At 40.2% G+C, this 24,692-nt stretch overlaps 2 protein-coding genes across 4 annotated transcripts; one reads left to right on the top strand and one right to left on the bottom strand.

Annotated features, from left to right (window-relative positions):
- The first annotated feature begins 5,240 nt into the window (after positions 1–5,240).
- LOC137283756 (uncharacterized) lies at positions 5,241–18,807 on the top strand. The gene is made up of 5 exons (XM_067815426.1): positions 5,241–5,832; positions 12,685–12,726; positions 13,328–13,440; positions 14,999–15,025; positions 16,810–18,807. The coding sequence occupies exons 1-5, from the start codon at positions 5,412–5,414 to the stop codon at positions 17,152–17,154; spliced, it is 948 nt and encodes a 315-aa protein (XP_067671527.1). The 5' UTR covers positions 5,241–5,411; the 3' UTR covers positions 17,155–18,807.
- On the bottom strand, positions 16,849–23,790 carry LOC137283757 (A disintegrin and metalloproteinase with thrombospondin motifs 9-like). Of its 3 annotated transcripts, none has more exons than XM_067815428.1 (5): positions 23,599–23,790; positions 22,179–22,355; positions 21,316–21,460; positions 20,906–20,986; positions 16,849–16,865 (listed from the first exon to the last, which is right to left on the bottom strand). In XM_067815428.1, the coding sequence occupies exons 1-4, from the start codon at positions 23,773–23,775 to the stop codon at positions 20,955–20,957; spliced, it is 531 nt and encodes a 176-aa protein (XP_067671529.1). In that variant the 5' UTR covers positions 23,776–23,790; the 3' UTR covers positions 16,849–16,865; positions 20,906–20,954. The 3 variants fall into 3 exon arrangements, with proteins under 3 accessions (XP_067671529.1, XP_067671530.1, XP_067671528.1); XM_067815429.1 differs by lacking the exon at positions 16,849–16,865 and adding an exon at positions 19,438–19,466; XM_067815427.1 differs by lacking the exon at positions 16,849–16,865 and having other exon boundaries at positions 20,751–20,986.
- Between the last annotated feature and the right edge of the window lie 902 nt (positions 23,791–24,692).

The raw sequence follows: 24,692 nt of genomic DNA, 5'->3' as shown, positions 1-24,692 counted from the left end.
AGGAAAGTTACCCGATGTCCAAATATCATCAAAAATATTTAGGAGAGTTTCTAGGCAGGATTCTGGTAAGTGCTTCAGGAGTTGATAATGTATGTTATCAGCTCCAGTAGCAGTGTCATGAGCCTGATCAAGAGCAGTATGGAGTTCATGAATAGAAAACGTTTCATTATAATCTTCCCCATTATCCGAATTGAAATGAATAGTTTTCTTTTCTTCTTGTTTTTGATATTGCTGGAATTTTGGTACATAATTGGAAGAGGAAGAGTGTTTAGCAAGGGTTTCACCTAGTTTATTAGCAATATCTGATTTATCAGTAAGCAATTGATCTCCATGTTTAAGATGATGGACAGTAGATTTAGTACCTTTACCTTTGATTTTCTGGACCATGTTCCATACCTTGGACATGGGTGTCCGAGAATTTATTTTGGACACATAATTTTGCCAAGTTTGGCGTTTGTTCTGTTTAAAAGTACGCCGTGCTTTAGCATTTAAAATTTTAAATTTATTTAAATTATGTACCATAGGATGGCGACGGAAATAATGTTCTGCCTTTTTCCTTGCCTTCCTAGCTTGTTTGCACTCATCGTTGAACCATGGTTTTCTTATGTGTGGAACTACAGAGGAATTTGGTATACACTCATCAGCTATGGAATTCAGTTGATCAGAAAAAGATTTAATAGCATCAGGAACGTCAATAAAACGTTCAGGTGTAAGTTTTTCAGCACACAGTGTTTCATATAAAGGCCAGTTAGCCTTTTTAAAATTCCGTCTTGATGATGGAGGAACATCAGATGGAGTTACAGCTTTTAATATAGTAGGAAAATGGTCACTTCCACACAGGTCATCGTGGACGGACCATTCGAATTCATTTAATAGTTCTGAATTTGTCAATGACAAGTCGAGAGCAGAATAAGTCCCTGTACCAGGGTGTAAATATGTGTTGGAACCATCATTATAAATACATAAATCATTGTCAGAACAAAAGTCCTCCAACAATTTACCTTTAGCGTTAGTAGTTACACTACCCCAGAGAGGGTTGTGCCCATTCAGATCTCCCATTATAACACAGGGCTTCGGGAGTTGGTCATACAGAGCTTGAAGATCAGTTTTGGCAAACGTCAAAGACGGAGAGATATAGAGTGAGCATAATGTAAAAGCAACGTGCAAAGTTAGTCGTACTGCAACGGCCTGAAGATTAGTATTAAGTGAAACGGGGCTATGGATAATGTTGTCTTTGATTAGAATGGAAGATCCTCCCGTGGCCTTATCACCTGGAGGTGAAAAGCAATGATATACTTTGTAATGACGAAGATCGAAAGTATCTGTCTGTTTTAAATAAGTCTCCTGCAGACAGATCGCTGAAGGTGTAAAATCTTGGACTAATAGCTGTAATTCATGTAAGTTAGTCCTCAGTCCTCTGCAGTTCCACTGTATAATATTGTTGGAATAAACTATCTTTTGGGGGGATTTATTGGGGATCTACCCCGCACTCTTTTGGAGGGCGACAAGCTATGTGCCCTAGAATGGACGTTTTCAGAAACGTCCATGTCTTCAAGAGACCCATATTTGTTGAACAATTGAATTTTGTTTTGTGACCCTTTAGTAGCTCTGCCACTTTGGTGTTTTGAAGCATCAGGCTTAGGCCTAGGTTTGCTTTTAACAGTGTGTTGACTATCAGCTGTCGGATGAGGCTTTGAGTGTGACTGAGATGATGATGATTTGTGATCAGAAGATGACTTTGATGTACTAGGAAGTGATTCCTCAGTCTGTGATGATATAGCAGGGTATAACATCTGTGGAGAGTCGCAATTGACCCAAGTCAAGGTAGTTTGGCAGCCTGTTGATGTTTTTGTTCTTTTAGAGCTAGACTCAGATGGTGTTTTTGCTACTGTAGCATAACTTTCTTGAAGATCAGCTCTCTGTACCAGTTTTTTTGCCTCAGAAAAGGAGATATTTTGAGTAAATTTTATTCTGTTTATCTCCATTTGCTCTTTCCAAATAGGACACTGTTTAGAAAATGACGAATGATCGCCTGAGCAGTTGGTGCATTTTTTAAAATCACTGTCACAATCTTCTGTTGTGTGTGTTTTCTCACCACAGTGAGCACACACAACAGACAATGTGCAAGTGTTCACACCATGTCCATATTTTTGGCATTTAAAACACCGCAAAGGATTGGGGATGTACAAATCAACGTTAACATTGCAGTAACCTGCCCTGATTGATTTTGGTGCATTTGGTGCAGAGAATGAAAACAGGTACGTGTTAGTTGGAACAACCTCATTATTCTTCCGGCTTGAAAATCGTTTTACATCTATCACTCCTTGATTCTTCATTTCTGATACAATGTCAAACTCAGTCATATCTGCAAATAGACGGTCTCGATCTCTTACAATACCTTTACTGGTGTTCAGAGTTCTATGTGCAGACACCTTAACCGGAACTCCAACAAACATTTCAGTGGACAGCAGATTGGTTGCTTGTTGTTTTCTATTACATTCAAGCAACAGAGATCCTGAACGCAAGCGTTTCACATCTTTAATTTCTCCTGCTATTCCGTGGATACCTTTTGATATAGCAAACGGATTCAGCTTTAATGGAGTTTGATCAAGAGTCTCAAGAAGTAGGAAACGAGGCCAATAATCAACGGATTTCGAAGGTCGCTGTTCATCATAATCAATGTCAAGTGGACGTTTCGTTTTTTTGTTTGGGGTTTGGTATTCCATGCTAAGTGGTAATGATTCGTCATCCGAGCTCCCCACCCACCACGGAGTATCACAAGGACAATGCTAAAAACAAGCGGATCTCCAGCTTGCAGCACCAAGGATACCCGGATGATATACTCCAGCAGAAAAATTAAAAGATTAATAGTTCCACCAGATTGGCCCATGAGCCACCGCCTTCTGGGCATACGACTCTAGGCAAAAACATACATAACATGATGGGTTTGAACGAACAATTTCAAAATAGCCAAGCATGAAAAATCAAAGCAACAGTTTTATAAATTTTGAGCATTACATAGTTGTAGCTCAGGGCTTGGCGTGACCAGCCGATTGATAGAACTGGGCCAGTTCTACCACCCGTCTAGGTGAAGTAAGGGCCGAAGTGGTGTGTTGAGCAATAGGAGCAAAATGGTTCAGTCTCCTACTGCTCTCAACCACCAGACTACCGTCCTCCACCGACACGGGACGCAACCCACGGCAAACAGGTTGCCCAATTTAGTCGCCTCTTACGACAAGCAATGGGGTGCTGTGGACACATTCTGTCCCGGGTCCACACGGGAAGATTTCATTAGAAATGTTGTAACATGATTTGTTGCTTTGACGCTAACAGAAACGGAAATCCAGTTGGGTAAAAAATGTTTGAAATTTACTAATTGTTCCGAATTGAGTTATATTTGGGATTACACTTTCTTAGTAAAATACAGATTCTAGTACTTTTGTTGGATTGAGTTCCATCCGTGATTTGAAGAGGAAATCGCGGTGGCTGAGCGGGTTAGGCGATTGACTTTGTGTGCTGGCGATTAGGTGCCTGACATTAGGTTGTGGGTTTGAATCTCTTATGGGACTCAACCCAACAAATCTACTAGAATCTGTACTTTACTAAGAAAGAGAAAATATAAATTATAGGTAACGACTTTGAAATTTTCAAAATTGATGTATTTTTGTCACCAGAGATCACTTGCTCAAAGTCATTGTAATCAAAGAAATTAAAAGATATGTACGCCAGACCAGGCTTGTTATTCATTTTCAATACAGTGGCACAAATCCAGTTTTACGGTTCTATTATATCTGTTTTAAATATCGAGCAATACTTTCACGATTATAGTCGCAGAAAATTCTTCGTTTCATTATCCAGATTTAGATGTTCTTCACATGATCTTATATCAGGAAAGGTACATAGTATAATAAAAAAAACTGAACAGATAACGTACATTTTGTACATTCACCGTATTTGAAGATGAGTTCCACAATTTGTTGGCATGCCCTTACTACACTGATTTAAGGACAAAATGTCTATCGCGGTATTATCATATATATATTCTGACGACTAAACTTTATTTGCTGGTAAACACTAATAATATTTATATTCGCAAATGTGGTATGTATATACACGTTCCTGCCTATTGTACACAGAAAATATCGTCAGCAAACATTATGATTATGATTATTGTTATCTGTCTTTGCACTCTCGACCTTCGGCCTCTCCGGGAATAGAGAGATTTGATTATAAGCATATAAGCATTTAAAAGCCAACTTAATATATTTCTGTAGGCAAGTTACGTTAATGAACTGATCTGTTCGTGAAGAAACGGACTGGTTTTGCAGTACCGAAAATATATGTTAGCAGAAAGTAATATCAGCCGTATGAGGCTAATGTGTCTTTTGCAGTATCTTCCATCAGTCTAGCATCTTGGGCTGAGACGGGTACTCGGGTAGAGCTGGAATCGAGTCCTATATGGCGGCGGCCTGTAAATAATCGCGCCTGGAGCAGACAATCCAGTGATCAATAGCATGTATGTGACCACCCGATTCCGACTCATACGACAAGCATGGGTTACGGAAGTCCAGTATTATAACCCGAATATTCACGGGTTCAGGCTCCCGGACTTGGTTGACACGTGTCATCCTATCCCATTTGCGTAAATCTACGTTCAAACTGTCAGTCACTGGATTTTCTGGTCCAGACCCGATTGTCTACAGACCGCCGCATTATAGCTGGAATACTGTGAGCGCGGCGTTAGGCAACATAACATAATATATTTCATTTTGGAAATTATATAAATTTGTTCTTTGATTTCTTTTATGAGTGGACTGTCAATTAGCATTTTCGGGGATAGGTTTGTGAAGTTTAGAGGGGTAGTCTGCTTCGATACACCTACGACAATAAAAATTGTGAAATATGTCGCTGTGTTGCACTCATGCGGTATCAGACATGGGATGTAAACGTGTGGGGTTAAGCAAATTATCATACATGTTCCGAATTGCATATTATAGGGTGTTTGGGATGGTGATAAACAGTGACAAAAGCAACAATCAGTGTACCGCACATTAGGTGTGTTTGCACAAGAATCAAATGTCTACTTCCTTAACACGAATACCTATGACCCAGAATCATATGAGAAGAGCCGAATACGAACGTTTCAATGTGCAGTGTGTGCCCCACGTGATTCATGACTTGAATTGATACCATCAGGAGTCTATTATATGGTCCCTCGCCATCGCTATCGGGGATTTTCTAGGGCAGAGTTCTAGGTCAGGAGTATATCCTGACGTGGTATACACCTGGATTTTAGGTTTCAAAATGGCGGAACGCAACGCAGATATCAAAAGATCTGTGGGATATTTCTGCTGCGTCAGATCTGACACAAACTGGGTTACGGACTATAAAACAGTATCTTAGGTTACAAAATGGCGAAACGCAACGCTGATTTCAAGAGATATGTGGCGTATTTCTGCCACGCAAATACCGACACTACGTGGGTTATAGACTTGATCAACAAACTGGAGTCCAGGAAGTATGGCATAAAATGTGCTGAATACGATCGGGATTTCAGCTGTGGTGGGAAGTACATCATAGATCTGTTTCAGGAGTTCCTGGAATACTCTCACTGGGTCATCGTTGTGCTATCGCCTGAGTTTGTCCAGTCTCAGTGGTCGATGTACCAGCTAAATCTGGCTGTTCATTACAGCATCCACACAGAACACGGCAATATTGTGCCATTACTGAAAACATCTGTTGATGTTCCCGACTGCCTGAATTGTTTTGAATTGGTAGATACAAGAGAAAAGCAATGGTTGGAACAACTGGTACATCGACTTAGCTTCCCAGGTAGGCCCACTTCCCAACGTTCTTCTTGACAGGTTGATGATGTTGTCCATCTCGGGTGTTTTGTAAACAATTTTGACATTATGCATCCTGTCATGTATACTGCTCTCATTGGTGGTCAGACAGATACTAAGCATGAGAAGGTACGCATGAGTGAGTGAGTGAGTGAGTTATTATTTAACGTCACGTCGGCAATATTTCAACCATGTCGTGACGAGAACATTTAACACTGAAATGGAATACATGTATGTGTATACTATAATAACCTGTCGACGAAGGACAGTAAAACAACTGGAACATCACAATTAGAATTGAAACTAGAGTGGAAAGTTAAAACTAACATCACTATTCGGACAATACAATATACAAACAGGCTATAGATTGCCAACAACTGAAGGTAAATCACCATACTAGGGACCATAGGGACTTGCAGTACCTTTGCTTCCTGCATGGACCCTAGCTGGACTTACACCATCCCCTAAGAGTTTAGCAATTTAGTCACATCTAGGCACAAATTAAAAATACACATGTACTACGATTAGAAACAGTGGGAAGTCTAAATGTACTTGGAATATTTTGGGACATCTCTCAGGTGGACAATAATTTTATGGTACTAAAACCCCAGTCGAGGATACAGCCATTAACAATCTTAGTTACTAATTCAAACTTCAAATCAAAACGGAGGATCTTCACCTTTCGAGTATTCATGTGTATATCTGGTGTGACCAATACGACATCGTCTCACAATGTCCTCTTCAAATCTGGACTGACAACCCAAGTGGGTATAACCGATATAGGGTTTTATTGCATGCAATCTATTGATCCTACCTGGCTTTTCCACTTCTTTTGCATCAGATCACGTATATAGGATCTAATAGTAGCTTTATAATCAGTGTATGGAATAAAAAGTGGTGTCACAGATTTGTTGAGTGTTGCATTGGCAGCAAGATCTGTCATTGTGCTTCCAGAAATACCGACATGACTGGGCAACCAACAAAACACGATGTCGTATTGGCCAGTAGCAAGATCATTATATAAATGAATAATTTCTATTAAAAGTGGATGTTTACAAAAAAGATTTTTAATGGCTTGAATATATTCAAGAGCCGTTAATATGGCGTTTCCTTCTGCAGTAAATATAGAGCTGTTATCTGATATTCTAGTAGATATTGTCCTAGATCCAATGAGTGTGGCACAAGTCAATGCGCCCCCTTCTCTCACCCATCTGTAAATAAGGGTTTGTATTCTTGTTTATATTGCAATTCGTTAGTTTCTGATATTAATGTAGTTAATGTTAGGTCAAACACAACTGTAGTTGCCGTTCAACAGTATGCATATTTTACCACGACAAGAAATATTAAAATCATCCAGAAATAACGATCCATCTATTAAATTGTTTAAAGCTTTAGATAAACTGTTGATTTTATGCTAAAAAGTGTGGCAGACACGTTGTGGAACGTCCTGATCCCGATTGTAATGCTCAGAGAGGGTAGAACCCACGCGGACCTGGAATTGTCTGTCATTTAAAAAAGTTGGCTATAAATTCAGGCAAACGACCTCGCAAGCCAAAGTCATGTAAATCTCTTAAAATGCCATATTTCCAGGTTGTGTCATATGCTTTTTCTAAATCAAAGAAGATAGACACAGCGTGTTGTTTATTAATTAGTGCGTTTTTAACAAATATCGCACTAGGTAATGGACAGTACTTCAGTTTTTACGGAAACCACATTGTATATCTGTTATCAGGTTATTTAGGTATATAATTAGAAGAGGAAGAGTGTTTAGTGAGGGTTTCACCCAGTTTATTTGCAATATCTGGTTTATCAGTAAGTAATTGATCTCCATGTTTGAGATGATGGACACTAGATTTAGCACATTTACCCTTAATTTTCTGGATTATGTTCCATACCTTGGACATGGGTGTCCGAGAATTTATGTTAGATACATAATTTTTCCAAGGTTGGCGTTTATTCTGTTTAAAAGTACGCCGCGCGTTAGCATTTACAATTTGAATTTATTTCAATTATGCACCACAGGATGGCGACGGAAATAATGTTCTGCTTTTTACCATGCATTCCTAGCTTGTTTGCATTCATCCAAAAAACAATGAATAGTATCAGGAGCGTCGGTGAAACGGTCAGGTTTAAGTTTTGCAACACACAATGTTGCAAACAAAGCCCAGTTAGCCTTTTTAAAATTCCACCATCTGGTACATCTGGAGGTACATCTGATGGAGTCACTGGTTTTAGTATAGTAGGAAAATGGCCACTTCCACAGACGTCATCGTGTACTGACCATTCGAATTCATTTAGTAGTTCTGAATTTGTGAATGACAGGCAGAGAGCAGAATAGGTCCCTGTACCAGGATGTAGATATGTATTGGAACCATTATTATAAATGAATAAATCATTATCTGAACAAAATTCCTTCAGTACTTTACCTTTACCATTTATTGTTGCACTACCCCAGAGTGGGTTGTGCCCATTTAAATCTCCCATTATAATACAGGCCTGCGGTAGTTGGTCAAATGTTGAAGACGGAGAGATATAGACAGAGCATAGTGGAAACGCTACATGTAAAGTAATTCTCACAGCAACAGCCTGCATATTAGTATTTAGTGAAACAGGGCTCAGAATAACGATTGTCTGACTAGAATGGATGATCTTCCAATGGCCCTATCACCCGGATGTGAAAAACAATGATATGCATTAAAATGACGAAGATCAAAGGTATCTGTCTGTTTTAAATATGTCTCTTGGAGGCAGATCGCTTAAGGTATAAAGTCTTGGACTAATAGCTGCAATTCCTGTAAGTTAGCCTTCAGTCCTCTACAGTTCCACTGTACAATACTACTGGAATAAACTATCTTTTGGGGGTATTTATTGGGGATCTACCCCGCACGTTTTTGGAGGACGACAACCTATGTGCCCTAGAATGGACGTTTTCAGATACGTCCATGTCTCCCAGAGACTCATATTTGTTAAACAACTGGATTCTATTTTGTGACCCTTTAGAGGCTCTGTCACTTTGTTGTTTTGAAGCATCAGGCTTAGGCGTAGGTTTACATTTAACAGTTTGCTGACTGAGATTCTAAGCGTGATTGGGAAGATGATTTATGATCAGAAGGAGACTTTCATGTTCTAGGAAGTGATTCCCCAGTATGTGATGATATAGCTGGGTAAAAATACTGTGAAGAGTCGCAATGTACCCAAGTCAAGGTGGTTTGGCAGCCTGTGGATGATTTTGTTTTTTTAGAGCTAGGCTCAGATGATGTTTTTGTTACTGTAGCATAACTTTTTGGAAGATCAGGTCTCTTTACCAGTTTTTTTAGATATTCTGAGTAAATTTTATTTTGTTTGTCTCCGTTTGTTCTTTCCAAATAGGACACTGTTTAGAAATGAGGAATGGGCGCCCCGAGCAGTTGGTGCATTTTTTAAATTCACTAGTACAATCTTCTGTTGTGTGTGTTTTCTTACCACAGTGAGCATACACAGCAGACAATGTGCAAGTATTTACACCGTGTCCATATTTCTGGCATTTAAAACACCTGAGCGGGTTGGGGATGTATGTATCAACTTGAATGTTATAATAGCCTGCCTTCACTGATTAGGGCGCATTTGGAGATGAAAAGGTAAACAGATACGTATTGGTTTCATTGTTTTTCCCACTTGAAAAGCGCTTGACGTAAAGCACACCTTGATCCTTCATTTCTGATACTATATCAAGGTCCGACATATATCATCAAACAATCGATCACGATATAAATATACCTTTACGTGTGTTCCATATTTTGTGAGCAGAGACCGTGACCGGAATGCTTACGAAAGATTTATTGTTCATCAGGTAGGTTGATTGTTTTTTTTTTCCCGCATTCAAGTAGCAGCGCACCCGAACATGAGTGTCTAATTTTTTTAACATCCCCAGCAATACCTTGAATATCCTTGGCTACAGCAAGAGTCTCAATCACATGGAAACGCGACCAGTACTCAATCGATGCATACAGTCTGTGGTCAGTATCAACAGGGTCAATTTCAAATGGACGTTTTGGGTTTTTTGGGTGGAATTTCATAAGCCATGCTTCATCATCCGCGCTCCCCACCCACCACGGAGTGTCACGAGGATAATGCTAATAGCAAGTGGGTCTCCAGCTTGCGGCACCAAGGATACCCGGATGATATACTCCAGCAGAAGAATTAGAAATAATGATTCCACCAGTTTGGCTCCTGAGCCACCATATTCTGGGCATAAGACTCTAGGCAAAGTTCAGAACTTCAAAAATGCATTTCAAAATCAGAAAAGGTCGATGAACAATTATTAAGCCACGACCGGAATTAAAAGTCCAAATAAAATTTATGCAATGGCATATAAAAATAATCTATGCACAGGGCTCGGCATGACCAGTCGATTGGTTGAATCGGGCCCATTCAACCACCCGTCAAGGTGAAGTAAGGGCCGAAGTGTTGTGTTAGGCAAACAGAACATGGTTAAAGGCCCAGTTGCCCTCAACCACCAGGATCCCGTCCTCCACCGACACATGACGCAACCCACGGCAAACGAGTTGCCCAATTCCGCTGCTCCTTGCGGCCAGCAGTTGGGTGCTTTGAACCTTGCTGACCCGGATCCACCCGGGTTGGCGAGCTCTTAGTCTCTTAGCTCTAGTCCTTAGTCACTAGGAGGTGACTCGCCACGGGTGCCCTCATGAGAAGGTACTGGTCACAGCCATGCAGTTAAACTGGGTCTATAATCACCACAAGGGGTGTGTTACCCAGATTTACTAACATTAGGAAATACTCGGTTCATCCGAGTTCATCCGGCCATATGAACAAGGTTTGAAATCGTAAATTTGAGATTTACGCACGTTTGAAGGGGTGTTAAAGTAAACAAACAATCTATGCATATACATGTATTTCACAGTGTGTAAATCTGTTTCCATGTGTTTCTTAACACGTGTAACATATGCAAATGCTGTGCTTCAAGGACATGCAATTCAGTACCCTTGAAATCTCGTATGACCAGGGTTAGGTTTCTCATATATTTAGTACACGTAAATAGGCGGTAATGGTTAGACACAGTGTTACAAGACTGACACTATTTCAGCATGCATTGCAAAGGTTCTGTCATATAACTGTCATACACGGGGTTCGTTAGCGCGTCCGACCACGCCACTCGAGATAATTAGAAACACATGATGAGGTGATACTCATGACTGAGCACTGCTATTAACGTGCGTGTCTTTCTTGACATATACATGATGTCTGTTGAAAGGGTTCAAATATCGGGTCTGTGGACCAGAGCGATTTGTATGTTGGGGAGTGTGCGTGCGTGCGTGCGTGCGTGCGTGCGTGCGTGCGTGCGTGCGTGCGTGCGTGCGTGCGTGCGTGCGTGCGTGCGTGCGTGCGTGCGTGCGTGCGTGCGTGCGTGCGTGCGTGCGTGCGTGCGTGCGTGCGTGCGTGCGTGCGTGCGTGCGTGCGTGCGTGCGTGCGTGCGTGCGTGCGTGCGTGCGTGCGTGCGTGCGTGCGTGCGTGCGTGCGTGCGTGCGTGCGTGCGTGCGTGCGTGCGTGCGTGCGTGCGTGCGTGCGCATGTGTGTGTGCATGTGTGTGAGAGGGAGAGGGTGTTGGATGGGTTAGGCCAATAGGCCAAGGGCGGGGTGATGGCTGTGGGTTGGTGTTACTTTTAGGGTACTGACAAGCCTAACAATACCATAACCTCTTTCTGACCAATAGCTAATATCGTTTATACTTTTTGTAACGGAAATTACATAACAGTTTGAATAACGGACCTTACGTAAATTTCTTGTATATGCTACTCAAGGAGAAACTGCTAATTACAATAAAACACAGACAGAATTACGTGTGGTGTATCTGACTGTCATCCAAGAGAGAGATAAAATGCAATTCTACTGGGACAGCTAGGGAGACGTGCGAGAACGTTGCTTTCAAGCGTGCTACAATGTGAGAAAATGAAATTACATGAACCAAGTTATTCACTTGATGCAAACATATGATCATCTTGCTTGAGAACAGGTAACGTGAACATGTATGAACCGTTAATATGCATACTCCTCAAATCCGGTATGATGCATAAATATCCAAGGTGTGTAAACGCTTGCAAAATTGAAAATGTACATGTGTTTCCCAGTCTAAGTAAATTCACATGTAAATTCGCCCTAGAAATCTTAGAACAAAATCGGAAATTTCAAAAGCCATTGAATTCAAAGGACTACAGTGGAAATACTGTATTTACCGGGGTATCTGTTTTGCAGTTCATGCTTGGAAATCCCTGACAATCCGATCAGGGCATGCAAGACGGAGGTGCTTGTGCATGCGAAAATGTTTGATGATCATATGTTTCAAAAGTAGAGATTTGTATGAAACATTTGCTCGAAGTTAGGAAGTATCTGCAAATGTGTAAATACGGTAATAGCGTACATTTCCTACTATGTGTACGTTATTTCAATGGTGTAATATCCGGCTTTTGGTCGTATGAATGTTCAAGAAATCATGGGGGATGGTACTACTGCACATCACAAATTCGTGTTCAGAACTGACTGCTGAGATGTTTTCCGAACAATACCTGTATACAATCAATTGTACTTGTAACTTTTCTGGGTTTAGTCCCTGAACCACATTATTTTCCCTACTGCCAAGCCAACTCTGCCATGCTTATGCCCTAAATGAAGTAAGCCTAGATTTCCTCAGGTTCTGAATCCCTGGTCTCCCTGGGGTTCCTTTTCAATTTTTATGGGTTAGTATGTTACTATCATACTTAGATATTCAGATACTAATAATTATCCTAATATAATACCGAAATGTTAACTTTGGAGGACATAATGAAACGAAATGTATTTTTTCTAGCCACGATGTTTCCGAAGTTTAAGCCAGTCTGCACACAGAAAGGTAAGATCTGAATGAATGTTGATTGTATGGTTCCACACTGTAACCGGGTAACCTCATTCTCTGTACTATCATACTCAGTCACAGATGTAATTCATGTGCTTGGATAACACGTGTTCCAGTCTCTAGTATAGAGGTAGCACACAATGATAGGGGAGCACACTTGATTCATGTGCTTCAATAACACGTCCCATTTTCTTGTAGATATAGCACACTATCACTCAGCAGCAAACAAGATGCACGTGGTTCAATAACAATCTTCAAATACGCTTGAAAATCAAGTGAAAACTTTTGTTGGGTCATATCTGATTTCGGACACATATTAATACACTCATTTTACATTCTATGGCGGAATGCAATTCTTGCAGGACATATCTGATGTTCTGTAATTTCAACACCATTAAGGGCACCCATATTGCGTCAAACTGATTACTGTGATGTAAGATCGGGTGTATTTATGTCAATAATATTTGATGTAGATTAATATCAATATTCAGAATTACCAGTTTTGTATCATTCATGAAAAGGCAACAATGGATTACTTCTGTCATGTACTTAAAGCTCTTATACGCCATTAACCGTGGGAGGTTTTCTTTAAACATAGATCATGTCAGCATAGATGCCCTAGCAGGACCCAGCATTCGCAACGTAATGTCGGAACAGTTCCATCATCAAAAGAACGATACACTTTCACAGGAGGAATTCAACAAAGTTAAGGTGAATGAAGTAATGTGGATTCAATCCTCTTGGTCCCAATATCGGTCAGATCATCCACAAGTTAAACGACAGAAAAATGTGGGAATGACCCATCTGCATGATTTACAACAGATCACTTTGTATCACATATTTATCTGTTTGTTTTATTTGGTTGGTTTGTTTGTTTGTTGTTTAATGCTCCACTCAGCAAAAGTTCAATATATGGCAGCAGTTGGTTAATCATCGAGTCTGGATCAGACATTCCAGTGACCAATAACACGGACATCGATCTGTGCAAATGACATACGATGACATGTGTCAGCCGAGTCAGTGAGCCTGACCACCCGATCTCGTTAGTCACCTCATGCCACCAGCATTGGTCGCTGAAGATCAGTTCTAATCCGGATCTTCTCGGATAACAGATGACCATTGACGAATGCGTCAGGGTTGTGATTTGTTTGTGTTATTTATACTTTGTACTCCTGGTCCTTCAGTCAATAAGACCTTCTTATGATTGATGGGTTAGTGTAGAGGTATATTATGAATAGTGATAAAATAATATACGTGTCTGACACTATCACCTGGGATACCCTGATGTTCCGCACCCTTTGCTGGTATTAGTTACGGTCATGACGAGCTCAATGCTATTGGCTTCTAACGTGGATAGTTCCATCTGCTCTGTTGAAATAGGACCCGTGAAGGTTCCGGGGTAGAATAGGCCTTCAGCAACCGATGCTTGCTATTAAAGGCGACTCAGCTTGTCGTAAGAGGCGACTAACGGGATCGGGTGGTCAAGCTAGCTGACTTGGTTGACACATGTCATCGGTTCCCAAGTACGCAGATCGATGCTCATGTTGTTGATCACTGGATTGTCTGGTCCAGACTCGATTATTTACAGACCGCCGCCATATAGCTGGAATATTGCTGAGTGCGGCGTAAAACTAAAACTCACTCACTCACTCACTCTGTTGAAATAGAGTTTGTTCAGCTTGACCTGATTAAGTGAATGCTAATGCATTACGTGACCATGTCATAAGTGGTTGGGTCTGTTATCGTCAATGGTGCACCTTTATCAGCTGATTGTCAGCATATCCGAGCAGCCGTTTGACATATCAATGTTAGTATCATCGTGAGCTCTGTCCTAACATTTTAAAAAAAGAAGATTGTTTAATGTTTTAGATGCATGCATACTTCACACGAACGCAACATTAATAACATTGCCTACGCCCCAATTTAATGAAGTTAACTCGACTTGCCATTTGTACCATTTGACCTCTTGGATCATCCACATGCAGGTCAAGCTGAATAAGTTGTAAACCCACATTATGACACCTAGTTATTGATAAATTTCACACTCAAATTTTCCTCCACCGTCACTTCCTCTGGAATAAACACTTTAAATGATATTAATCTACTGTGGCAATATTTCAGGAACCTTCTTTCTTTCAATTTATTTGACATCTGGCATAACAAACAATAAATAGTTTATCGATTCTAACCTTATGTTACAATACATAATGCATACTATTAACACTACTAATGCGTACTGAAGCTTTTCATTTGCTGATATCTCTTTCAGATTATAAAGTACAAGCGCGAAGATCAGGTGAGTCTATAACATCTATATCTGTATGCTTACTCAACGGCTGGCTATGCTTCAATTGAATTATGACCGCCGACAGTCGAGAGTTGACAAGTCTTAGACAGCGTGACCAACCTCCTCAGTGTATGTCAAACATACAACAGTCACAAAGCCTGACCACCTGATCCATATTTTGCTCACACACAAGTTAGTTGGCCTGCTGTGACCAAGCGTCCTCACTGAGAAATGAACACCGTGTCTGCAGGTTTAAATTTTACACCCTTAAATAACAAATTTGGTTAAAGGTGACCTTGAATTAGGTTTTTAGGTTTGCTAAAACCACACCCATGTTTGTGTGTATCATCACAGATGGTAATAGGGTGAGTGAATGAGTTAATATTTAACGTCACATTGGCAATATTGCAGCCATATCGTGACGAGAACCTTCTTGAAAAAAAGGAGTTTATGTATATGGTAAAACACCTGTCAACGAAGGACAGTAAAATAACTAGATTATCGCAATAAGAATTCAAACTAGCGTGAAAAGTTAAAAATAATACCACTATTCAGACAATACAATATGAAAACAAGCTATAGATCACCAACAACTGAAGGTAGATCACCATATTAGAGACCATGGGGACTTACAGTACTTCTGCTACCTGTATGGTCCCTAACTGGATTTACACCATCCCCTCAGCTGCTGGCGATTGTATGCAAGATTAGCAACAAATTAAAATGACAGAAATACTACGACTAAAAAAAGGAAGACTAAATTTGACTTCAAATGTTTTGGGGCTTACGTCCCCTCTCAGGAGGACAATACTTTTACGGTACTTCACCACCCCCCACCCCCCACCCCACCCCCCCTCGAGGATACAGCCAATAACAAACTCAGTTACTAATTCAGCTTCCAATCATAAAATACTTCTTTATTTACATGTCAGTCAACAAATCCAATTCTTTTAGAAATGCAATAACTAGATAAGAACTTACGTTACTAAAAAGGTCCTTCATAGTTCTTGATTTGAAATAATTGTCCTTTGTGATGGAATATTCAACACAGTCAAGCAAGACATGCTTGACCGTGATTATTTCATCACAAGGGATGCAGAACGGAGGATCCTCGCCTTTCAAAAGATATTCATGCGTACATCTGGTGTGGCCAATACGACGTAATGGCCTCTTCTAATCTGCACCGACAACCCAAGTAGGTGTAACCAACATATGGTTTTATTGCATGTAATTTATTGATACCTACTTGGGTGTCCCGATCTTCTCCATCAGATCACGGATGTAAGATCTAATGGTAGCTTTAAAATCAGTGTAGGGAATAAGAAGTGGTGTCACAGATTTAGTGAGTGCTGCCTTGGCACCAAGGTCAGCCAAAGTGTAACCAGAGATTCCAACATGACTGGGTAACCAACAGAAGACGCTTTCGTATTGGCCAGTCGCAAGATCATTATAAAGTTCAATAATTTCTATTAAAAGTGGATGTTTACATGATAGGTTTTCAATTGCCTGAAGGCATGAAAGAGAGTCAGAAAAGATTATGTATTGTTTATGTTTAGGGTGTCTTTCAAAATATTTTAGAGCTCACAGCTGGTAAACGCCGAAGCCTTATTTCTCACTTTGTTGCACATCCAGCTGTAAGGTATTGACGAGTATACTAATGTACTTTCGGGGTCTTTTTTTCGGGAGTAAAATCAGAGGACAAGAAGAGAATACGCCATACCGTTCAAAGGTGCGCAAACGTCCGACTGAGATATCCCTTAATTATTATTTGTCATGGTATGCTTTTCTTGCAGTCGTTTTGGAACAAGGTGAAACACGAAGGTTCCCGCAGATCAGGTTCGTGGGCTACCTGTAACAAGAGGCACAGTACCGACATAAAAGGTGAAGAAAGTGTCACCTTTGCTAACAATGACCTTGACGCTATTCCTGACTGCGTGTTGGATTCTGGCAGCCACTCCAAGGGTCTTAGATTACACAATCAAATCGGAAACCAAGCTGAACTCACTCACAATATACCTGACCGCGTGTTGAACTCTGGCAGCCACTCCAAGGGGCGTAGATTAAATAATGGAATAGGAAAACAACGCGTTGATGGTGATTGTTTGCTCTTACAAGAGCATGCATATGAGCCAAATTGAACTGATTTTCAAATATACTACCATTTTATATGCGATATGTTTAGGATCGGGGCCCTTATTCTCGAACGTTCGTAGCTCTAAGAATTCTTAACTTTGATCGTAGTCAATGTGTTAAGAATGGGCTTGAGAAGTTCGTAGGCCTACGAACGTTTCGAGAATAGCTAGCCTGGTGCGTTGCGAAATTACACGCAGTGTTAAGTATGTGGAGGTAACAATGTCAAAACATACCTGCTCTCACAGTGCATGTTAGTTTATGAATTGCGTTAACGCAAATCGTATGTAAATGGTTGGATATTGTGTAATACTGATCCTGCTGCGCATAATTCAAAATGCCTATACCAGTGGCAAGCCTTCGTGATCATATTTATGGTTTATACATCCGATATTCATACTACATTTGTACATGTATGTTTGCTTGATAACATTTGTTTATAACGGGTCGTGCCATCAAGTCTGGACATATGCTTACCCTTTTCATGAACACCTGGTGTCATCACTGATTTTCAGTGACCCTGTGATGTACCTTTCACAGTTGTATGTCAATTCATGCTAAAATATGCTGTTCACTATCCAATTCAGTTTTCTTTGAACATATTTGGAAGAATACAGATGACATAGGTCTAGATAAGCACATTAACGTTGTTCAGCTCACTAACAGTGGCGTGAAAGGTGTACTACTTCACGGATGAGGGTTTCAAAATGCAGAGAGATTTTTATGTCTGAAGATGCACCCAGTATAAGAACATCATCCCCCGATGATGTCACAAATTCATTTGGAACTTTCTTTGAATATCAACAAATCCAAAACAGCTGTGTTTACAAATGGGGTATATTTACTATCATAAATGGTACTTAAAAGGGGATCTGGTATAAATGTTGCTTAACATTATATGTATTTATTTATTGTTTTCACATAAAGATCCTTGTGCATAAAAGTCACCTCAACACCTCTGAAACCTTGATTCATTATGTGGTGGACCTCATATTACCGGCATAGCCTAGTGATTAAAGCGTTGGCTCGGCACGCCGTAGACTCGGGTTCGAATCCCAATATGGGTACAATGTGTGTAGCCCATTTCTGGGGTTCCCCGCCGTGACATTGCTGGAGTATTGCTGAAAAACAAACTCAGTGTGTCAGTCAGTCCTTTTACCACAACATCTCGACGCTTTGACAGAATTGTGCTTCCCATTCTAAATTATGGATCGGTATCAGACTTACAGAACTATTAAAAGAATTGAAAGTAAATACTTCAAAGGGATTATAACATTATCAAATTTAGCTTGTAGCGTTGCTGTTCTTGGAGATTGTGGAATGCAAGTAATGAAATGTATTGCGTTGCTCCTTACAATGTTATCAATATGGGTGTTCCATTTGAAATCAGAGGAAAATAGATGTTTACGAGATTTTTCCAAACGTACACTTTGGTTTTCAAATTCTTAATTCAGAATTGTATCATTATTCTTAAGACCGAAATGTATAGCGTCTGTTGCATTGGGATTGTATGTCACAAGCTACGTTTTGTCCAGCACGATACATATTGTTAGTTCCTATTGTGTGTATCTTGCAACTGTAATGTCTCTTTAACAGAATAACCTATGCAGATTCTTCAGCGTAAGGCTCACACTTCAAATAAAACTCGCTTTTCACAAAATAATTTATGCCTAGTTTAATTTTAATTTTTGTCAGATGTGTGGAACTCAGTGAGTTCGTATAATCTTTGGTGCCAAAGTTTCTGTAAGAATACACTGCAGTCCGTCGACTGAACGGCCACCCTGACACTCAGCCATTGTTTGGCTATACAATATCTGGATCATCCCTGGTGTTGACAGGAATGGAATCTTTAAAGCGACGCCCAGCTCACCTTGACGCAGATGGAAGAGGCCAAGTTCATGCTGTAGCAAGATTCGGGTGAATAAAGTAGCAAGAAGTAGCCCAGAAACGTCGTGTTGTAAATAATAAAGACGTTGTGTGCTGGTTTCCATTGTAGCAAGTGAAGGTGGCCTGCTTCTCATTGGAACAGTTGAAGGAAGCCGGATTCACGTTGTAACGGATAGAGGAAGCTCGGTTGGAGAAATCTGGATTAACCTTGTAATAGGTACAGAAAGAGAGATTCGCATTGTAGCAAGTGGGGTAAGCCGAGTTCACATAGTAGCAGGTAGGGGAGCCGTTTTTACCTTGTAGCACGTTGAGGAAGCCTGGTTGGAGGAAGCCGGATTAACCTTGCAGGTGTAGGAAGACGGGTACTGTCTGTTTGTAGCAGGTGGAGGAAGTTGGGTTCACGTTGTACCACATTGACAAAGCCTGGTTGTAACTGAGGATGAAGTCAGATCAACCATCGGGTCTCATCAGCTGATACCCAGAAATACTACTACTTGAACATTTTTAGGAACCAGTTCAGCTGTTGCTAGGCCCTGCAGCTGACTTCAATACTCTGTCTTAACAGGTAGATAAACATATATTCCATGAACACTGGAGATGACTTCCAGCATCTTTTCATCTGTCCAGTGCTTGAAATCTCAAACACTGGTACAGGTGGTGTGTGTGGAAAGCCCAATGTTTGCTCTAATGCAGGTAAAGTACAAAATTGCACACGACTAACCCAATGCATTTACCCATATCTATCTGAGCTATCTTGGCTTTTTGCGTATGTGGACATACCATAGAGACTATCTGTTCCTTTAAATATTATTCAAGCTATGTGATGTGTAACGGTATCCACAGAAGAGAGTGAGTCAGCCAGTCAGTTAGTTTTATGCTGACTTTAGCAATATTCCAGCAACATCGTGGTAGGGGACACCAGAAAGGGGCTTCACACATTGTAACCTTGTTGGGGAAAGAACCCTGCTTATTCGGCGTTTAAGTTTTAACGAGAGAACGGGTCATACAAACTTAGAGATTGAATTTGAGACCCCCCCCCAAAAAAAAATGACGTGTGTGTCCGTGTGTGCGTAGGTGTGGGTAGGTGTGCGACATGTTTGCTATGTTTTATTCAAAATACATATTTTACCATGTTTTGGAGGTTGTAAATGAATCATAGTATCATGACACAAAACTCAACGCGTTTTGATAGAATTCGGCTTCTTCTATTTCATAAAATCTCGCCCAGGGCTGAAAAACATTTTGGCCCATGGACGAGAATATTTAATTTTACTCAAAATACATCTTTTCCATGTTTTGGAGGTTGTAAATGAATGAACGTATATTGATGACTGTAATGTTTAACAAGACTCAACCCACTTCGAGTCGGTATTTCCGTATGCTTTTTATAAAAGACACGAAAAATAAAATTCACGAAACACAAGCAGGCTTTAGAGGGTTATTCTACAACTGATGATATGCTCAATGCATATCAATGCCTTGTACAGCGTTATATCTCACGTACAGGTGGTAAAGTTTATGTATTGTATGTAGATTTTGCTGAGACATATATACACACTCAATGTGTGTGTGTATATGTATATATATATATATGTATGTGTATATATATATATACATACATACATATATGTATGTATGTATGTATGTATGTATGTATGTATGTATGTATGTATGTATGTATGTATGTATGTATATGTGTGTGTGTGTGTGTGTGTGTGTGTGTGTGTGTGTGTGTGTGTGTGTGTGTGTAACCAAACTTAATATACTTCTATAGTACAGTTACGTATACCAACTAATGTGTTCGAGAAGAAACGGGTGGGATGTTCAGTACAGAAAATACATCTCGATCGTAGGAAATTAGGAGAAACTAACATATGACTCGTATGAAGCAGATGAGTATTCTGTAGTATCTACCGTTGATCTAACAGCTTGCTGCGCTCTGTGCATCAAGATCTGAAACACACCAGAAATTAATTTCAAGTAATATCTCTTGACCTTATCTTGATTTGTAAATGTATTTTCTATGCTTTAATACAGTGACCATACAGTGCAACTGGCAAGACTTAGTTGCCAAGCACATGTTGAGATAGGTTACTTGAGTTAAAACCTACAAGGATACAATGAGTGAGTGAGTGAGTTGATATGTAACGTACAAATCCTGAAAACAAAACACCGTTAGGCTAAATGCCCTCATGGCCAACAAAAGTAACAAGTCTTAGTTAAAGAACATGTGTTGTCATATCAGGTATTTTATGTTTCAGAGATAACTCGTCATTTTTTACCTTCGTTTGTGTTAATCACAAACTGCAAATCTCCCGCTGGCTTGACACCGCCGCAGGGACCCCCTCCAAGAATCTCAATCACAGTTCCATTATGGAAACGTCTAGCGATTCCCCAAGACTTCCCGTTCTTGTATTGCCATTGTATCTGTAGCAGAAGTAAATACGGTCCCTGTTGATTTTATTAATAGTGAGTGAGTGAGTGAGTGAGTGGAATATGAAGCTGCTTGGTTAAGTGATTTTAACGTCCTAGTCAACATTACACCTTCTGTATCATTGCAAGTTGTTGTCCTACGTCTTACTCAACACTGCACCTTCTGCAAGTGTAAATAACCCAATCTTGGTTGACAGTAGTATGGACATGGAACGTAATAATACGTTGTAAACTGTCGCTACTGTCGTGATAATGTGATGTTTTAATTTTAATTTTACATACCGGGAATAAAACGTTAAGCGCCAGCCTATTTCAAGATGTGATGCTGTGGAAAAGATAGGCTGAACTAACTGGGAGACCAATCCACATTTAGAGAAGCTTCATCTGATATCTGTTTGAGGGATGTCATAATCATTTGTATTTACAATTAAAGGAAATATTGTTACTGATATGATGACACATCGAAATAATTATTCCTGCTGTACTTATACAAGATGATTAAATTTAGGTTTCACTTGTTAATTAGCTCCATTAATCGGACAACACCAGTGATGTTAACGTGTGTTACATCAATAATGAGAAAGACAAACCATCATCTGCCCTTGTCATTACAGAAACAGGATTCGATTCCAGCTGCATTCGAGAACCCGAGTACCCGTCCCAGCCCCACTGAAGTAGGTCGAGATAAGAATTAAGTGACAGATAAACATACATTTGTATTGATCAACAGCCCGGTTCCTCTGGTGTCAATGAGGAATGTCCCCTTGGGTCCACATGCACTTTGAACGTTCTCAGAATGGCGGTTGTAGCAGTCCAGACCCTCTCCATACGGGTTGGGTTGGCCCGATGAAGATGTAAACTCGTAGTCCTTTCTTATCACAGTCATATTCTGCAACAGTAAAACTTTTGACAAAGTGTTTTTGGAAACAGGGATATTGTCGGTGGTTACATGTCAAGATGTAAAATACATCAACAAAACACATTCTACAGGTACGATTTTGTGCCCTGGAACCTGGATGGTTGGTTTTAGGGTAATAAGAAGCGTATTAACGCTCATTATTTGAGGATTGACTGTGTATTTCTTTCGTTGCATTGATGCAATCAATGTGCAAACGTTTGTAAGAATCCGTGCACATCCTTAACTTTGCACATTGATTTTCAGTTTCATACCGCAATGCAACGAAAGAAATACACAGTCAATCCTTATAATTATATTTAACAACAAATACTATTGGCTTTCAACAATACTTTATTTAAACATAATCAAATTCATCGAAACAGACATCTTTGTCACCGCCGATTAACATTTTCGAAGTAAGAATTCGGTAATGACGTGACATGACTCAGGTGATTCATTTACATAACATGACACGCCTACCAAACCGTTAGCCAGTCAGCATACAACACCCTCACACAGCTGTCAATGAACCAAGCTAACATCGGGTTGCAAATCAGAGCGGAAGAACACAATGTGACGCGTTCCGGTAACGGCAAAGTTTCAAGTTGAAACATTTGAATTATTACCAGCGAACTGAGAGACAGTTTGAAAAGCGAGAACTGGAAATGAACCCCGATGACATGAAGTTAGTGGAACTGGGATTGTTAGTGGCAGCAGTATTTGCGCAAGTGGAAAGAGGTTGCGATGCCATGAACTGATGTTCCATGCTCTTCTCGAGGCGTTACAACGTTATTAACGTTCACGAAAAATTCTGAGTTGTTTGTTTGTGTTAACCACAATGTATCACTTCAATGTTTGTCCAAAGTTCATTAAGGTTCACAGGGGAATTCCCTCGCTGTGTAAAAGTATTCCTCGATATTCCTCATGTCCGAAAGTAGTCTGGTTCGGTGGGCGTGGCTTATTTTTTTTTAGATTTATTGGGATATGAAATCAAAAGAAATGTTCCCAGTTAACCAATCAGACTGCCAGATTTTAACGAACACGATAAAATTTTAATTATTGTCCATTATAGAGTGATGTTTTAGTCATGCGACGGGAGCATTACAGCGGATGATGAATTTTATTGAGAAGCATGCGCAATGTGATGGCCCTGCCCCTCTATGTGAGCAAAGTATGGCGTTCACCGAACAAAAGTTATTTAATCAGTTTTATTTATGGTTAATAATTTACGTACCTCAACGTTGACCTTGACTCTCGAGAAGTTTGTGACCCCAACTTTTGGACCCGTCATTGGTTCTTCCCCGTTGCAGCCAAAGTTTTTGACGCCAGGGTAGTCGCCCTTGTTTGTATGGAGCAAGGTAACGTACTCGCTGGGTACGCCTGACATATTGTGACAGTAGATTCGAACCATCTGGTTGTCCAAGGTAGGTGAGTAGATCCAGTATTCACCGTCAGTGGCGCCCGGGAGACATCGTTTAATGTCGGAGCAATTGTGGGGAGTTGCTGTTGGAGGTGGAATATTCAACACACTCAGTATGGTGGATGATTAGGGCCATCGCTTTCTCGCCTTAAATTTTGGAGGCGAGAAAGCGCGAAAGCGATAATACGAGACGAGAAAGCGATATGATGAGACGAGACGATGTCCTGTCTGGGCATGACTGACTACAAACTGGAGCTCAATTGCCGTTCGTAATTTTTCAGTAGTATTAAATGGTTTTCATTAATGTTCTTGTCCCAGAATGGCATTGTTTGACTTGGCGTTTAGAGAATATCTTTTGTAGATGTAGACTTTCCTTTGACATACTATTTGAACGTATAAAATAGTCATATCGTGAAATACCGGAACATTCATTTTGTGAAGTGACTAAAGGAATTACACATTTATGCCCTCACTGAACTGGAATTGTCTTAACTAACTTAATGACACCAACCAATTAAAATTTAATATTGTGTGACCAATGTGTTGGATGTACCAGTTGAAAGGGATGGATGAATGACGAATAAGGCATTGTGATAGCACCAACGCAACCTAATACGGTATAATCAACCTCATCCAAACCATCATCCTCAACTAGAATCATTGCAACAACCCACATTAAGTGTGAGTTCCAATTCATGTCGCTCTTGGCAATAATCCAACCAAACTGGAAGAATTTATGTTTACGTCACTTTATTGTATTTCATGGTTGTCAAAAATAAGCTCTACTTTCCTAGAATTATTACAGATGATAAAATTAATTATCTGAAGATCTTCACCTATACGAACCCAAATCGCTCCTACACAAGGAACAATGAGGCGGGCGTGACAGTAAAGCACGTTGGTATCTA

The sequence above is a fragment of the Haliotis asinina genome, chromosome 5, assembly GCF_037392515.1.
Source record: "Haliotis asinina isolate JCU_RB_2024 chromosome 5, JCU_Hal_asi_v2, whole genome shotgun sequence".
Classification (NCBI taxonomy): Eukaryota; Metazoa; Mollusca; class Gastropoda; order Lepetellida; family Haliotidae; genus Haliotis; species Haliotis asinina.
This window is presented reverse-complemented; position numbering and strand designations above follow the sequence as displayed.

Bases quoted from the DNA above. Each gene is read 5' to 3' on its own strand.
- LOC137283756 (XM_067815426.1), top strand. From the start codon at position 5,412: ATGGCGAAACGCAACGCTGATTTCAAGAGATATGTGGCGTATTTCTGC. The intron at 5,833-12,684 runs GTAGGCCCACTT...TATTTTTTCTAG, and splicing joins ACATCGACTTAGCTTCCCAG to CCACGATGTTTCCGAAGTTT. The intron at 12,727-13,327 runs GTAAGATCTGAA...CTTTAAACATAG, and splicing joins GCCAGTCTGCACACAGAAAG to ATCATGTCAGCATAGATGCC.
- LOC137283757 (XM_067815428.1), bottom strand. From the start codon at position 23,775: ATGGTTCGAATCTACTGTCACAATATGTCAGGCGTACCCAGCGAGTAC. The intron at 22,356-23,598 runs GTACGTAAATTA...TTACTGTTGCAG, and splicing joins GAGTCAAGGTCAACGTTGAG to AATATGACTGTGATAAGAAA. The intron at 20,987-21,315 runs GTAAAAAATGAC...GGTGTGTTTCAG, and splicing joins TGTGATTAACACAAACGAAG to ATCTTGATGCACAGAGCGCA.